The sequence below is a fragment of the Solanum lycopersicum genome, chromosome 7 (genome assembly GCF_036512215.1).
Source record: "Solanum lycopersicum chromosome 7, SLM_r2.1".
In the NCBI taxonomy this organism is placed as follows: Eukaryota; Viridiplantae; Streptophyta; class Magnoliopsida; order Solanales; family Solanaceae; genus Solanum; species Solanum lycopersicum.
In genome coordinates, this window is record NC_090806.1 from 3,425,096 (window position 1) to 3,441,647 (window position 16,552).

At 32.9% G+C, this 16,552-nt stretch overlaps 1 protein-coding gene and 1 long non-coding RNA gene across 2 annotated transcripts; one reads left to right on the plus strand and one right to left on the minus strand.

The window, feature by feature from the left end:
* Positions 1 to 9,095: 9,095 nt before the first annotated feature.
* Positions 9,096 to 12,617, plus strand: LOC101256785 (peptidyl-prolyl cis-trans isomerase CYP28, chloroplastic). Its single transcript, XM_019214969.2, has 2 exons — positions 9,096 to 9,975; positions 12,283 to 12,617. The coding sequence occupies exons 1-2, from the start codon at positions 9,291 to 9,293 to the stop codon at positions 12,489 to 12,491; spliced, it is 894 nt and encodes a 297-aa protein (XP_019070514.2). The 5' UTR covers positions 9,096 to 9,290; the 3' UTR covers positions 12,492 to 12,617.
* Positions 12,618 to 13,628: 1,011 nt separating this feature from the next.
* Positions 13,629 to 16,215, minus strand: LOC138349441 (uncharacterized). The gene is made up of 2 exons (XR_011221932.1): positions 13,713 to 16,215; positions 13,629 to 13,682 (listed from the first exon to the last, which is right to left on the minus strand). It is a non-coding gene; the product is annotated as an uncharacterized lncRNA (long non-coding RNA).
* Positions 16,216 to 16,552: the final 337 nt, after the last annotated feature.

Genomic DNA, 16,552 nt, shown 5'->3' on the forward strand with positions numbered 1-16,552 from the left:
TTCGACAGAAAAATTAATTAATAAGTAATATCACATCACGTTAAAAATATGTTAAAAATATGATTAACATGCCATTTTTTTTAAAGGCTCTCTAGGACATGGAATTGCTTGTGAAACATAGTTTAATTTATTACAACATGTTTCTTAGTTGTGGGGGTGATAGTTTTGATTTTGTAATTTTAAATATATATTTCATTAAACAATAAAAAATAAAAAATATTTTTTTTTAAAAAAAAGGAAAAACCAAACACCAGAATCTTCCAGAAAATCCATGATGGCACTTACAAAAATATTATTCTCTAGGTAGATATTATTTCTTTCCTTATTTTTAGTAATACTATATAATAAAAACTTAATTAGGGAGAATTAATTATTGAAGCATATAAGATTCTGATTTTATTGACTATATTATCAACTTGACAATTCAATTGTATGATCCCATGTATACAATATTTCTCTTTAAATATACAACTCGATGTATAAAACTTTTCGCATCGTGAAAGAAAAAATTAATTTTAAAATTAATATTTTAATACAAGCTTTAGCGCGTTCACAACTAGAATAGCAAGTCAGTTAATTATTTTTTTTATAAAGTTAGTAAACATTTTTAATTGTTTTATAATATGATTTGATTGTATAAATAATTTTTACATTGTTAATGTATACAAATTAATCCCTTTTATAACAATTTATTCTTAATAGAATAAATACCTTTTTTTTTTATTTTTTTAAGAAGAAACAGCCAGCATTTTTGGACTAGCTGTATACAGATTTTTTGCTTTACAGAAAAATCTAGCTTTATATTATAAAGTTTAATTATAATAAATAAATCAACCATATAGATTCCTTTCTTCAAAATAACATTCCCCACGTTAAGTATAAAATAATATCAATATTATTCTAACAGACGTGCCATATCAAGAAAAAAAATATTTATCTTTTTATATCTAAAAAATAATTTAATTATGAAATAAAATCTCAATTTATATTTCCTGTGTTGATTCATAGATATAAAAAAAATGTCTAATATTGATTTTAGATTATAATTTCATTTTCTTTTCCTTCTTATATTCTAAATGTACAATTAAACATTATCACATAATTAAAAACGTGAGGGTAAAAACATTAAAAAACATCTTTATGAGAATTTAGATTCCAATTTCAATCGAGCTAAAACTTCAAAATATCCGATAACCTCTTTACATCTATCCAAGCTAGGAGTGGATTTAGAATATGACTTCAAATTCATCTAAACCTAGTACAACGGAGCATAAATTTAAATCCATAATTTTAAAATAGATTCAATGCTTATCACTTTGAAGAATTGAACTCATAAAACTTAAATCTTAAATTTATCTCTGATTCAAAACTTGATCAAATAAATTATTCAATATTTATATTAATACATTATAGCAATAGAAAATAGAGCACTGATTAATCTGAACGTAACGATTATAAAAAAAATAAAAAATAGTATCTTAATTACATCCTTTAGTAACCATTGATGGAGCCAATGTTAGGCTAACTTCCACATAAAGTTGGCCAATTAGACATCAAAATTTTGACTAAAATGAAAAGAATTCGACAACTCATCAGTCTAGACTTTTCTTGAAATATTTAATGTACTAGTAACATATATTAAAAGAAAAAATATACATCTACAAATCATAATATTCCACTTTATATATATGCCACAACTTATAATTAGACAACAAATACAACAACAAAAAATCAAATTCGCTCTTCAAGAAACTATTTATTTCATATTTTTTCTTTATCTCATATTTGTAAAAACAAATCTTTTTCAATTCCTATCTCTCTCGAATACATAAGAGTTAACGAATTAAAGAGAGATCAATTAATATGGCAGCCCAAAAGATGGTGTTCGAGTGTTTATTTGATGCAACTTTATCAATATTTGGTAATACGGAACAAAGACCATATCACCGTAATTGTAATTGTGCACTCCACAAGTTGAAGGGAAAAAATTCAACTTCTTGTTTATCGAAGAATATTATTTCGTTTCCGAAGAAGCAATATAAGACAACTATTTTTGCAACTCCAACAACAAACAAGCTCAATGTGAAGAAATTTTGATATATGAAGGGGGGCGTTTCGATATACATGGATTAGTTATATATAGGTATAAAATTTTGAGAGAAACATTCTTTTAGGTTATTACTATTATCATTTCTCATTTTTAGACCTTTTAATAAGGTTGATTTTGTAAGGTGATCAATTAATTAATAGTGTTATTATTTCAAAAATCAACTTGAATTTCTTCAACACCCTTTTTAGTCGTTGATTCGAGAACAACCCCACCCCATGTCTTAGAAACACACTTGAATCGTAACAGAGATTTCAAATGTGCGTAGTGATTTCATACTTGAGTTCTTTGGTGAATCTCTTTCTCGTGCCAAGACTCTAATCGTTCTGTTACGGACAGAGGAAACATAGGCAGTGTCACCTCAAATGTAATCCAATGTAAGATTGTAAGATTTAAAAAAACCGCGATCACAACATCAGATTTGATTCATTTAATAGTAAAAACACAGTCTTGAGAGCTCTCTTTTCGTTTAACTATATCAAATGACAGATGATAGTACAAACACTTTTGTTTCTTATTTTTCACTCTCACACTCCGCTGCATCATCAATTGTTCAATCTTTTGAACCCATGGATCAGTAGTATATTACCTATATTTGGAAGAATGAGCTGCAAAGTGTCTCCCATGAATACGAGAATGTGACCTGATTGGTTACGGAGTCATATATCAGCTCCTCCTTGTCCCAATCTATGTTTTGTTGGACTCATCAAAAAAGTGTACGAGTGAGGCAACAATTTTGAAGAGTCCGAGCAACATAGGTCCCAATGCTATGTTCTGTTGGTTGATCATTTCATGTGGTTTGTTTGTTGTAAGGATCAAACGGAAATGTATGAATTGGATGTTTGTTGATTTAGTACTTATGGAGTCTGAATTACAAGTTTATGGATTATTATTGAATTTGTATTTTTGTTATGAAGTTGTACTACTTATGGAGATTGAATTATGCATTATGCAGTACAGGAGAAAAGAATATATGAAGGGGGATATATCATTTGTGTCCATGGTACCGAAAAGACATGACTTTGTCAACAACAGATTCTCATATTCTCTTCCACATCCTCTCCGTGCAATAATTCATTAGTCACGAGTGTACAACATATGACGTTTGAGCTTACCAAATAGTTCATGATAGATTTTGGCGATTTCCTGGTTAGATGCTTTTAGCAAAGGACTGAGTGTTCTGCTTTTAACGTCACAAAATGGACTACTATTATGTTTGTTACTGTCACAAAATGCAAGGAAGTATGTACACACATACTTTGTAAGATTATTCAAATTCATCTGTCACTTTCATCAGATCTGTTGCATTTCGTTGGTTTCTCCGTTTTTAAGAAAAATGCTGATATCATCCTCTCAAGTTTTCTTGTTTCCATCTCTTTCGTGTTCTTCTGATCCTTCATTGCCTTTAAGACAATGTATGATCTATGTTTGAGTAAAAGAGAAAATGTAAAAATAAAGATACGCAGAACAAAGTGGCACATACTGTTTGTATCATTCTTACTAACAGTTTCGAGAGAAGTTTTAAACGAAGAATTCACAGTTATAGGAACAGTTTCAAGGAATCCAAATGGTTTTGTAACATGTTTTGCTACTGTTCTTTAAAATATACATTAGAACTAATACCAGAAAACAGTCGAGATGGAAAAGCCACGTCCATACCAGTATATATATATAAGACAGTAAAATAATGTAAGTATCTTACATAAAACGAACACGCGTAAATAAGTACATATAAAGAACAAAACAGCATGTGCAGACATAATAAGCAAAGACTGCAGCCAAGACAAAAATAGATCATAGGAAAAAACGCCAGTTTCATTGATAGTATGGTAATAACATGATGCACAAGAACTTATTTTCACCCTTGATGCTATCAAATTCCCTAAGCTGGGCACAGAACTCAGTACTTACTATGTCTATATAAATCCTCATACACAATATACAGAATTTTAAGAACGATAACACTTACTTCATACAAAACCACATTGCATCAGTATAGAAAGAGGAGAGAGAAGAGAATGGCCACTGTAGCAGCTGAAATGATGCTTCAGTGTGTCTTTGACGGGAGCTTGTCGATGTCAGACATGAATATCGAGAGAAGACCTTACCATAAAAACTGCAGTTGTGCAATGCACAAGCAGAAAGGGGAGAATACAACCACTTGTGTCCATGGTAGGAATGTATCATTCCCCAAAAGGCAAAACCAGAAAGATATGACTTTGTCAATAGCAGATTCTCGATTCTCTTCTCCATCCTCTTCGTGCAATAATTCAGTAGTCACCGACTTTAGCAAGTAGTTGATAGATTTTGGCAAAGTGCAGCTCTCTGAGGGATCGAGTGTACTTCTTTGCTTCAATATTTTAATTTTTTTGTACATAATGGTAAGTTTGTGCATACTTAAGTATCCACTTCTTATGTGCTGTAAATTACCAAAACAGAAACAAAATACAAAATGTTTCGCCTTTTATGTAAAGACTAAAAATGCAGCATCTGTGTCCACAGATTTATCACATTGCCAATGTTCCATACCAAATTTACCATAACTTCTTGATCATTATTTTCAACATTTGTGTTGTACAATGACTTAGTTTAGTTGCATAATGAATTTTTAAATCATGACCTGCATGCAGAACACATAGTAACAACTTTACCAGTTACGCTAAACATAAAGATCCCCTTCCTAAGATGGTAAAGCAATGTAACTAATTAGCAGATGTATCAAACGGAGGGAGCATTATATCAATTTGAATAGTGAATCTACAGAACGTAAGCAGAAGGAAATACCGAGGTCAACAGAGGCAATGTATGACATTTTTTTGGAGCATTATATGCTAAATAAAATAACCATTCACTGATGAAAATAGTGCAAAAGAATCTGCACTTGCTGAGTCTCCTATGAATTGGTACAAGTCTTCATTAGAATAATCAGTAACTTAAAAACAATACTTAATTCAAAACATCTAAAAGTGCAAAATACAAAGTAGAAACCAGTAATCAAGGAAGAGAACTCCTAGGAGAATACGCTTATTTTGAGGGAATCACAAGAGAACTACAATAACAAGAACATATAACAAATTTCTACCCTCCATATCATAGAAAGGCTAGTGAATCCACGACACTGTATTCTATATAAACCTTTGCAAAAATATCAAGAAAGTGTTAAAAATAACCTTGTCGACATCACATGCACACATATAGACAGTGAAAACTCACCTCACTATCCAAGCACCTTTGTAAAATGGACACTGGAGCAGCTGCAATGATGCTTCAGTGTGTCTTTGATGGAAGCTTGTCAATGTCAGCTATGGATATCGAGAGACGGACTTACCATAAAACTGCAGTTGTGCATTGCATAAACAGAAGGGGGATATATCACAACCAAGCACTTGTGCCATACTAGGAATATATCATTCCCCAAAAGGCAAAACCGGAAAGATATGATTTTCTCAATAGAAATTTCCAAATTCACTTCTCCATCTTCATCGTCTCGAGATAATTAATCAGTTGGGAGTGTACAGCATATAGCTCTAATGTTAGCAAGTAGTTGATAGATTTTCCTTTGTACATTCTTGTAAGTACATGTATACTTCAGTACCCGTTTCATAGGTGATGTAAATTTACAAAAGAAAAAGAAATGCGACATTTTTCACTGATTTTTATGAGCAAATGTTCCATTGCTTGTTTTCTTTCTTTCCAGGATTCAAAAGATTTAACTTTTTTAACTTCACGCGAACACTGAAAATGCAGCATTTGAATTCTGAACTTGATCACATTGTACACGTTCGTTAGTAGAATTAGTTTTTGTTCACTAACAGAGTTAGTACACTGATTCTAAACTTTCTAACTTACCATCACTTCATCTTTCACATACTTTTTTTCTGTCCTGTTAGGCTCCCATAGTCCCCGAAATTAGTCCACTGGTTTGTTATTTTAAACTTCTCATCCTCATTGTCTAACAAATTCTGTTCCTCGTAGTCTATCAAATCTCGTTCTTTCACTAAGACAAATGGTTCGTTCGTAGTTCATCCAGATTCTTCAGTAAAGTCCAAGGGAATAATGTCGGCATGGCCTACGTCTATGTCTTTTATGTACTTACATTGCCATTCACAATATACAAGGTAATATGTTTTAAGCCTTTCTAAACCATCTGTCACTTTCACCAAATCTGTTTACTACTCATTTCATCGGTTTCTCCATCTACAGAAAATGTTCTAGTTGCTAATATCGTCCCCTCATGTTTAGAGAAATCAAAAAAGCAACTCAGTCGAACCCATGACCTAACGCAGCAGTAACTTTACCAATTACGCCAAGCTTCCCTCTGCAAGATGGAAAAGCTATGTCAATATTTGCACGAAAGTCTCATCATTCAGGGTCTACAGCCATAAATAATGCAATCGAACTTGTGTGGAAACCCCAACACTTGAAGGGCCAGAGAAGGTTGTAATTTTAGTATATTTTGCATCTTTATTTTAAGACTACAATATTCAATAGTCTTTCTTTATTTTCTCAAATTTCGTGTCAAATCAAAACCAGACAAAGAAACTGAAACGGAGGGAGTATTACCTTAATATGGCCACTAGAGCAGCTGCAATGATGCTTCAGTGTGTCTTTGACGGATGCTTGTCAATGTCAGATATGGATATCGAGAGAAGGCCTTACTATAAAAACTGCAGTTGCGCATTGCATAAAGAGAAGGGAGATATATCACATATTCACAGCCAAGAACTTGTGTCCATAGTAGGAATATCATCATTCCGCAAAAGGAAAAAACAGAAAGATATGACTTCATGTCAATAGAAGCTTCCAAATTCAGTTTTCCATCTTCAACGTCTCGAGATAATCAATCATTTAGGAGTGTATACGTACAGCATACAGCTCTAACGCGTTAGCTAGTAGTTAATACATTTTTCTTTGTACATTTCAAACTCCCCATCACTTCACTGAGACAAATGGTTTGTTCGTAGTTCATTCTGCTTCTTCTTTTTGTCATTTTACTTTAACCAATTCAGGAATCATTTACTTAACCTAAACTACTGTTTAAACAATGTACCGTTTTACGTCCTTGAGATTCTAAAACTAAGCTCATACAATAAGGTCGAGGAGAATATCAGGATGGACTAACATGAGAAGTCCTAACATGCATGCCTCACGTAATTCATTTGAACGACTGGTTCATCGGTCATACACTGCATCAAGCAGTGTTAAAATTAGAATCTGGATAGTTGAATGAGCAACAGAGTGCATCATTTAACCTTTTCTTCGTAGCATGGGTGCCACCAGATAATATTACGTCAATTTTAGAAAATAATACATAGAATGCCTAGTTTTACGTAGCACAGGCTCACATGCCTCATATTTAACCCTGTAGATTCAGCCCTGATAACAGTTATTTCAAGGTGAAAGTTGGATAAAAGAACTTGTACCTGCTGAGTGGTATCAAACTTCAGTTGTATTCTTCAGTACTTCAAAAGATCTCGATACATCCAATTATTAACAACAATAGCATATCCAGTGTAATCTCACATATACGAAGACCTTACCCCTACCTTTGAAGGTATAGAGACTGTTTCTGATAGACTCTCGACTCAATAAAGCAGATATATCCAATTATTAGTTTATGATATATGTTTCTTGTTTCTTGTTGTAATTGACATATCCAGCTATTAAGAACAAAAGTACTTGAGTCAAGACACGACTACGTATGCAAACTACAAAGTAGAAACCCAGAAAAACTAAGCTAACGAGATCAAATATACTATTAAAATTGTTTAGATTCTTTCTCTCTTGATCGCGGAGTCAAGGAAGAGAACTCCAAGGAGGAATCAAGTACTTCGTGGGAATCGTTAGAGAACTACAATAACAAGAACAATCACACCAATGCTAACCAGTTGCATAAGACGAATAAATCAGGTAAGATTTTCAGTCGTTCCATTACAAGTAAGCACATCGAGAAACTATTCAACACTGCAGGATGGACAAAAGAATCATAGGAAAAAACGTCTGTTCCATTGGTAATAAGATAACCAAAACAAACAGAAAACAGCTCTTTTTTCACCTTGATTCTGCCAAAATCCGCGAAGTTGGACATGTAAATCAATGTATGTTAGCTCTATATAAGCCTTAAACATACAAAGAATTTCAAGAAGTATCGAACTTTTAACTTTCATATTTGGGAATAGGACGATTGAGAGACAAGAACATGACTAGTGGAGCAGCTGAAATGATGCTTCAGTGTGTCGTGTTTGATGGAGGCTTGTCGATGTTAGACATGGACATCGAGAGGAGGCCTTATCATTGCAACTGCAGCTGTGCATTGCATGAAAAGAAGGGGAAACAACTAAATACGTGCGTCCACGACAGGAATATATCACCTAAAAGGCAAACACAGAAAGATATCACATTGTCAATAACAGCTTCCAAATTCTCTTCTCAATCTTATTCTTCTTCAAATGTACAGCATACTACTCCATCTTTAGCAAATAGTTCATAGATTTTCACTAAGTTGCTCGAACTTTCCAAAAATGTAATGAAGTACTATTGCTTTTGAACGATCCAACACGTACCTAACGATCACATTTTTGAAGAGTCCGAGCAACATAGGATTTTCAAGTATAGTCAGCTCTCCCATGGATTGAGTAGACTACTGAGGGGATACTCTTAAGCGAAAAATTACGTTGTTTTTAATGTGTGTATATATATAGTAAATGTTGAACCCCTTTAACTTCTTCGTGTGTTTACTTCTTCATATTATGAATCTAATCGATAATGATAAAAATTTTGACTCGGACACTGGTAATACACTTGAACATTAAGAATGTGTTTGATATAAAGGAAAATAAATGGTGAATATTAAGGTTATATGCTATGCACCAAAGCTTGTTTTCTCGTGTAGTCCCACGAGTGGGTTTGAGGAAGGTGGAAAATACACGGACTTTACATTCGATAATGCAAATATATTTTTATATCATATAGTAAATAAAGTTATATTATTTTAGATAAAAAAAAAATTATTTTAATTTTTAAAAATATATTTTTTTAAAAAAAAAGTTGTATTAAAATATCAAAAAAGTAGTCCCCACCTAGTCTCTCTTTGTGTGGCTTGCACTCTCCACGTAATCAAAAATTTATCTAATCTTCTCGAACTCTCTATTACTCTTCTCCACCACCATGCACCGTCGTCATCATGGGCTGCTCCGCCACCCTCCTCCCTACTCCTCCTCATCTCCGCCGTCACTCCACCTCCGCCTTCCCTCCTACTCCCCACCTCAACCGACGTAAACTCCTCTTCCTCTCCACCACTCTCACATTTCCCTCAACCATCTCTACCTCCGTCGCTGCCCCACCGCCATCACCGGACACTACTATCACTGAACGAGTCTTCTTAGACTTAAGTATATGTCCTAATTACTTCACAAACAGGAATCTAGGAGATGATCTATCTAATTGCGCTGATTCTGAACCAATTGGTCGACTTGTTTTAGGGCTTTACGGTAACCTAGTTCCGATTACTGTTTCAAATTTCAAAGCTATGTGTACTGGTTCGTCTGGATCGACTTATAAGGGTACTTTGGTCCAGAAGATATTTCCGGGACAGTTTTTTATGGCGGGGAGACAGGGGAGAAGAGATAAAGGAGAAGTGAAACCGCCATTGAAGTTAATTAGGAATGTGGAGTCAATTGAATCTAAAGCTTTTCTTTTGGAACATTCTAGAGCTGGAGTTGTTTCATTGCCTTTAGCTGAGAATGATGATGATGATGATCTTAAGCTGAATCCAAATTATCATAATGTGGAGTTTTTGATTACTACTGGACCTGGACCTTGTCCTCAGCTTGATAGCAAAAACATTGTTTTTGGAACTGTTCTTGAAGGTGAGTTCTCATAATCTACAAATTTATCTTCTTTAGTTCAGTTTAGCTTATCTACCTCTGAGGTCGGAAACAGCCTCTCTACCTCTGAGGTAGGGGTAAGGTCTGCATATACTTGAGGTAGGAGTAAGGTCCGCGTATACTGTACATTCCACATTCCCAAGACACTACCTTGTGGGATTAAACCAAGTATGTTGTTGTTGTTGTACACTGAAGATGTAAATGAACTTTATCTGTTAGTCTATTTGAATGTGTTGTAGAAAGTAGCATGCCTTATATTCGAGTTAGTTATCTCGAGTTTTATTGAAAATTATTATAGTTATCTTTTAGGTGATTGAGCTGCAGGTATGTAGAAGTTAAACACTTTAGTTAATCCCATTACAGTCCTCCACTTTATATACACTGAAAATGTGATGAATGTTTGCATATTGGTATATTTTTATCTGTTGTAGAAGGTAGCATGCCTTATATTCAAGTTATTAAATTCAATCTTTATGGAAAATTATTGTAGTTATCTCTTAGGCGACCATAGTGTAAAAGGTCTTTTATATTGTTAGCGTATAGAAGTTGAACACTTTAGTTAATCGCAATATACTCCACGTTACCAACTGAACTAACATTGGGAGACTTTTACTCTTCTAGTTGGCAAATCTGCATGTTTAGTGTAAAAGGGTGCTTTGTCGTAGTGTTTGTCAATGTTGTGACAAAGTAATATTTGCTTAAGAAAATGTTAACTTGCTGGTCAAGAAGTGATCTTTACATTTAGATATTCGTTAGGTAAAGTGACGTGGTTTTTCCATTTAATTGATAGTGTGACTCAATACCTCCATTTCAAAAAGAATGTCTTCTTACTTTTTTGGCAACTCTTTAGTTTGAACTTTCCACCTGACATGTTTAAGACTACAAGATGAAACAATATTTCTTAAACTCTTTGTCAAATCAAAACTAGACAAACAAAATGAAACAGATGGAGTATTATAATAGATGTCCAAGGCACTGAAATCCTTGGGCTATCTCTAACTTTGCTGTCTGTGTTTAATATGGATTTTTTTCATCTCCTATCCTGTTAATCGTCATTTCTGCTGCTCAAACCAATAACAGAGGCATCTCAGTCTTTTCAAAACAGCTGTAGGTACACTATGTTGTTGGTGTTGTTGGACCAAACTTCTACCTCCTAAGACAATATGCCAAATACGTAAACTTGAAACTGATTCAAGCAGATAGGGACAAATGATGACCAAAAGTTTCAGGAAACGACATGTCAATGAAATGTTCGCAAGTTCCAATTTTGCTGTTAGCTACTAAAGAAATTGACAAAATCTCAGAGGGATAACATGTCTCAACATTGACTCTACCAAACATGGCAACCTAGGTAATGAAAAATAGTAGGAAAATAAAAAATTTAGTCAACTACAGTTCGTTCCTAGCAGTTGTTAGATTGAAGCAAAGGGTAGGTTCACACATGACTAAGTAGGCAAAGTATATAGATATACCTAGGAGTATGAAAATAGAAGGGGAAATGTAATATCCTTCTAATCTCAGCTCGAAGCGGTAAATAAATATAGAATAACTAAAAGGAGAGAATTCTTTCTGGAACTTAAATATAAACAGATGAAAGGAAAGGATTTAATGGGCTAATATGGGTCTGGAAAGTTGAGAAATAAAGGCGCTTTAGGAACAAAGGGAGTAAATGAAGAAATGCAGAAAAAGAGAGGAATGAGCTGAAAATTGATCAACACTGCAAGAGAAGTTGAAGTTTACCTCGACTTTTCAAGTCTCCTGCACCATTTGGCTTCACAGTAAGACACGTGGGTGCTTTGGCTTGTGTGATATGATCCAGACTGAACTTGTTATGTGCAATTAGGTATTTCAAGTTAAACATTAACCTGCTGCTTAATATGAATGTGTTCTACCAGGTCAAAATAGGTAAAGAAATTGAAGGAACAGACATGATGCAAACAAATGCATAAATCAAGATGGTTCTTTCCCAATAGTTAAGGCAAACAGAACTTTTACGGTGTCGGTTTGAAAAGTAGATAGTACTAACACTGACTGAGAAGACTTTACTACTGGCTACAGCATAGAACAAATATTGCTGAGTGATTTTGAGGCCTGGTGATATTAGAAGTTGTTCACACATCATCATAATTAGTCAATTCACCTATCTGTTTCTTTGTGTTGCTCTGTTGTTTGCAGTAGATATTGCTGTGGCTGGTGTATAATTGTCAGTTTTAGACAGGGATCAGGTCATGCTCTCTATAAAGCACTGATTACTAGAACTGACATGCCACTACTTGGTCTCTACTGCAGGTTTGGATATAGTGACAACCATAGCTGCCATTCCCACTTATAAACCATCCGAAAACATTCGACAATATAATGATTTTGCTGAGCTTATTGGAGATGGAAGAGCAAAAACTGCCCGCGCAATCTGGAATAAACCACTCAAGACTGTTTATATCAGTGATTGTGGAGAACTCAAAGTAGCAAAGCCTACACTTTCTCCTAGCCTACCTTGATATGTTCAGGTTCCTCATTTTTATTTCCATATCCACATTGTTACCATTACTTGTAAAGGTTTCTCTTTTCTGCATGTTACATTGACAGAAGAGGATTTACATAATGCAGAGCTTTTAAGTTGAGAAGTCCATATTTGTTCAGGTTGTCAAATTAGAAAGAGAAACAATGGTCTTTCTTTTAACACACACACACACACACAGTCGTTGTGCCACCTATTAAGAGAACAGGTTCCAAAAAAATTGTTCTGCGTCTCATCATCTTATACCAGCTACCATGCAAGAATCGATAGAAAGGATTTCGACTCCCCTCCCTAGACAAGAAGCAGAATACATCATCACCTAGAACCTTTCTTCAACGGGTACCATCGTCGTATACTCCACTTTTGTTTACCTGATTATATACATGGTGGAGAGATGAGTGTAGTCAAGGTGAGCTTGTGCCATAAAGTGAGTTTATCCTTCTCAATGTCCATTTGGGCTTTATGATAATGGACCAAAACCATAGAGATAGTTCTACTCAAAACAGATGCAGGCCCAAGTTTTTGACAAAATCCTACCAAAAAAAAAGTAGTTTTTAGTTTTTAGTTTTCACTTTCATTAACTCCCAAAAAATGAGACATAGAGTTAGATTGTCTAAGATACTAATTTAATAAACAAAAAAGGATTTTAGCCTCGGTCTCACAAGCAGGCAGACTTATACCATTACGCTCACAAGCAAAATATTAGTTTGATCCTACCTTCATATACTTAAAATAGCATATTACCTAATGTCTATTACATGTACGATATATATATATATATAACTTAAACTCGAAAAATTAATTAAGAGAACAATAGGAAAGAGAAAAAACAAAGCAAGCTCCCTACCCTACACGATTAGAAAAAAAGTTAAATGAGGTAAGCCAATATAAAAAGCATCTAAATTTTTCAAGTTGACAAAGTCAACTACACTGCTCCTAATATTCATACATTTATATATTTTTTTTTTCTTCATATTTTGGCCAAAAGCAAATTCTTTTCTCACACGTGATTGACCAATGAACAAAAAATAAAAGTCCAAATTCCATTATTTCTTTTCCACACAAAAACATTGTGGTTCAACACTTCACACCACATCTTAAGTTCCAAAAATTTGACTCACTCTTCAACATCATATAGTAATAATTTCATAAATTGTCACTCAAACTTTTACTTTACAACACAAAAATCACTCAACTTTACATAGTTGATTACAAAAAAATGCTTAAACAATACGAAAAGTCACTAGGAGAAACCAAATATGATTTTCTTTTAGTAACTTTGATATAGTAAAACTAAAAGCTAAATGACTTACTCCCACATAATCCATACAAAAAAAAAAAGATAGTGATATTACTAGTAGATGCCAACTTTTTTTCTTTCATATTGCAAAATAGGAATAATTTGGAGAGAATGAATAATGTATCCAAGATTGTAAACAAACAAATGATCCATTCAAGATAGTAATAGTAGTAGTAGTAGTTGAAGTCATTTCACAAAGAAAATTTAATATTACACAAAATCATGCTTGATTGGGTGGGGGTGGGGTGGTCCATAGAGGTAAAAAGATGTCTCATGATGATGATGATAAAGGGATAAGATTTCACAAGTACAACAAAAATGGGACCACTGACACTTGCCTATACCAAAGTCTAAAATTGAAAAGAAGAAAAGAAAGAGAGGTCCCCAAAAGGCAAATCCCTATTTGTGTACAAGCAATAAGAGAGAAGGACCACAACCCCAAGAATCAAGCATGCCTTCAACTTGGTGATCAATCATCTCAACTTGTCTCATCACTTAAACTATTCTTTTTTCTTTTTTTTTGTTTGTTTCCTTTCTAATAATCGATATTTGTTTTAAGGTCTCGATTAATATGAAATCATGTCGTGTAAAGATCAATTAGACAAGGAAGAGAGTGCTCTCTATGATCATGATTCTTTGGGAAACTTACAGAAATCTCATACATTTTGGGGATTAATTATATCTTTATCCCGAAAGTTTCTTTGGTTACAAAAGTTTCGAATTTTTCATTGCTCTTGGATACAATTTTTTTGTTGTCCAATACACTGGAAACGACACGTTACTCAATGAGAGGGATGTACTCCAAGAAGGGATAGGGGTTATTCGAGAAGGGAGGGGTGTATCGAAGAGGGGATAGGGATGTATCCAAGATGAGATTTTTGTTATAGTTTTAAATTAGAGGAAATTTTTAGAGATTCTGATATCTTAATTTTATATTTATGTAATTGTTCTTAATTGTTTTCATTCATAAGACTTGAACTTGAAATCTTTAAGGCATAATACATAAACATGACCCTTAAATTGCTTCAGTAAATAATTGTGCACTTCAACTTTGAATATGCACAAGTAGACACTTAAACTTATATAAAATTGAACAAGTAGACACACCGTGTCCTACCTGACATAATACACGTATAGGACGCCAAATAGGACATAAAATTATTTATTTGTTCAATTTTATACAAATTTAAATGTTTACTTATGCACATCCAAAATTAAAGATCATACTTGACATCAAATTAAGAATCATGTAATGACGCAATTTTTAATTAAGGATGGATGGAAGATATCATATCCACCCAACCACAATCTTTAATGCCAAATTTTTTTTTTCTAGTGACAAATCTAACTATATGTATGAACCTAATATTTCCCATTCAAATTCTATATATACATGTGAAAAAATAAATTTAATAGAATTAGATATGCATTATAATTCAATTCAGAATTCATAAAGTTTGACAATTACTAATCAAGCATTAGATATACTGGTTTATAGTTTACTAAAACTAAATGAATCACTCATGGCTTCAACTTAGTCATGAATAATGCTTTAAAACGCGATGTATCATGTCAGCAACGTGTGTCTAATAGGCAAAATTTGACTCTGATTTAGATCTTAATTAAACTACCTAAACAAAAAAAAAAGAATCGTAACTTTAAATAATCGTATATATAATCCAAATTTCATATTAGAAGAAAAAGTATTCATAAAAATTCAAAATTCATCGAGCCTAAATTATGAATTCCACTATACTTAACCCTACATATACATAAATTTTGATATTTTATTTTTTTTAAAATGGCACATTTGTACGTTGGTGATATGATGGATGTTTCAAAAGGGGACCAGGACCACTGACGTTTAGCCAATTTTGTGTCTGTTTTTTTTTTTAATGTTTCTATCGTATAGCTTTGCGATGCCTAAGTGACACAATTTTGTGTTTTGAACTTTGGATATATATAATAATGGAAGTTATAATTAAAGGACGTGAATTCAGTGACGGAAATAAGATTTTGAATTTAAAGTAATGAAAGTTATAATTGAAGGGTTTGTGTTTATGACAGAGATAAAGATTTTGGATATAGGTAAAGGGTTTGAGTTTACTGACCGAGATGTGAAATTATGGAAGTTAACAATTGACGTAAAAATAAAAAGAACAATAGATAATTAAAGTGTAGAACTTATGAAAAAATAATCGATAATAATTCAAATATTTTTTTATTATTATTAACATAAATATATACTCTTCTTGAAAATTAATATTTATTTATGTTACTGAGCAATAAACATTTATTGATTATTGAACAACTAGCACCAGATAATAATATTAATATTACAAAGATCATCTCGTATTAAAAATAATTAAGTGCAACTAATCACAATTAGAAACGTTAACCTTCAAAAGAACCAAAAAGGCATGCCACGCTACATGTTTTGTAATTTAATATGTATGATTAGCTACTGAATGTAGGTCCTAATCCTAATTAATTAACTAATTAAATATTTTTCACTGTATTTACCTTCTTTTTTCTTTTTTTTAATGACGATGACGTTATCCCAAAAAGGAAAATAAAATAAAATATGTCAACATAATTTATCAAGTTGCCAATTGTGGGATTGATGGAGATTGCAAATCTATTTTAGTTCAAATTAAATCTCAACTAATTGCACTTATAATGTTAATTAATTAATAATAGTAGGAAGAATATTGTTTTTAGTCCCTTGATTAATAGATATT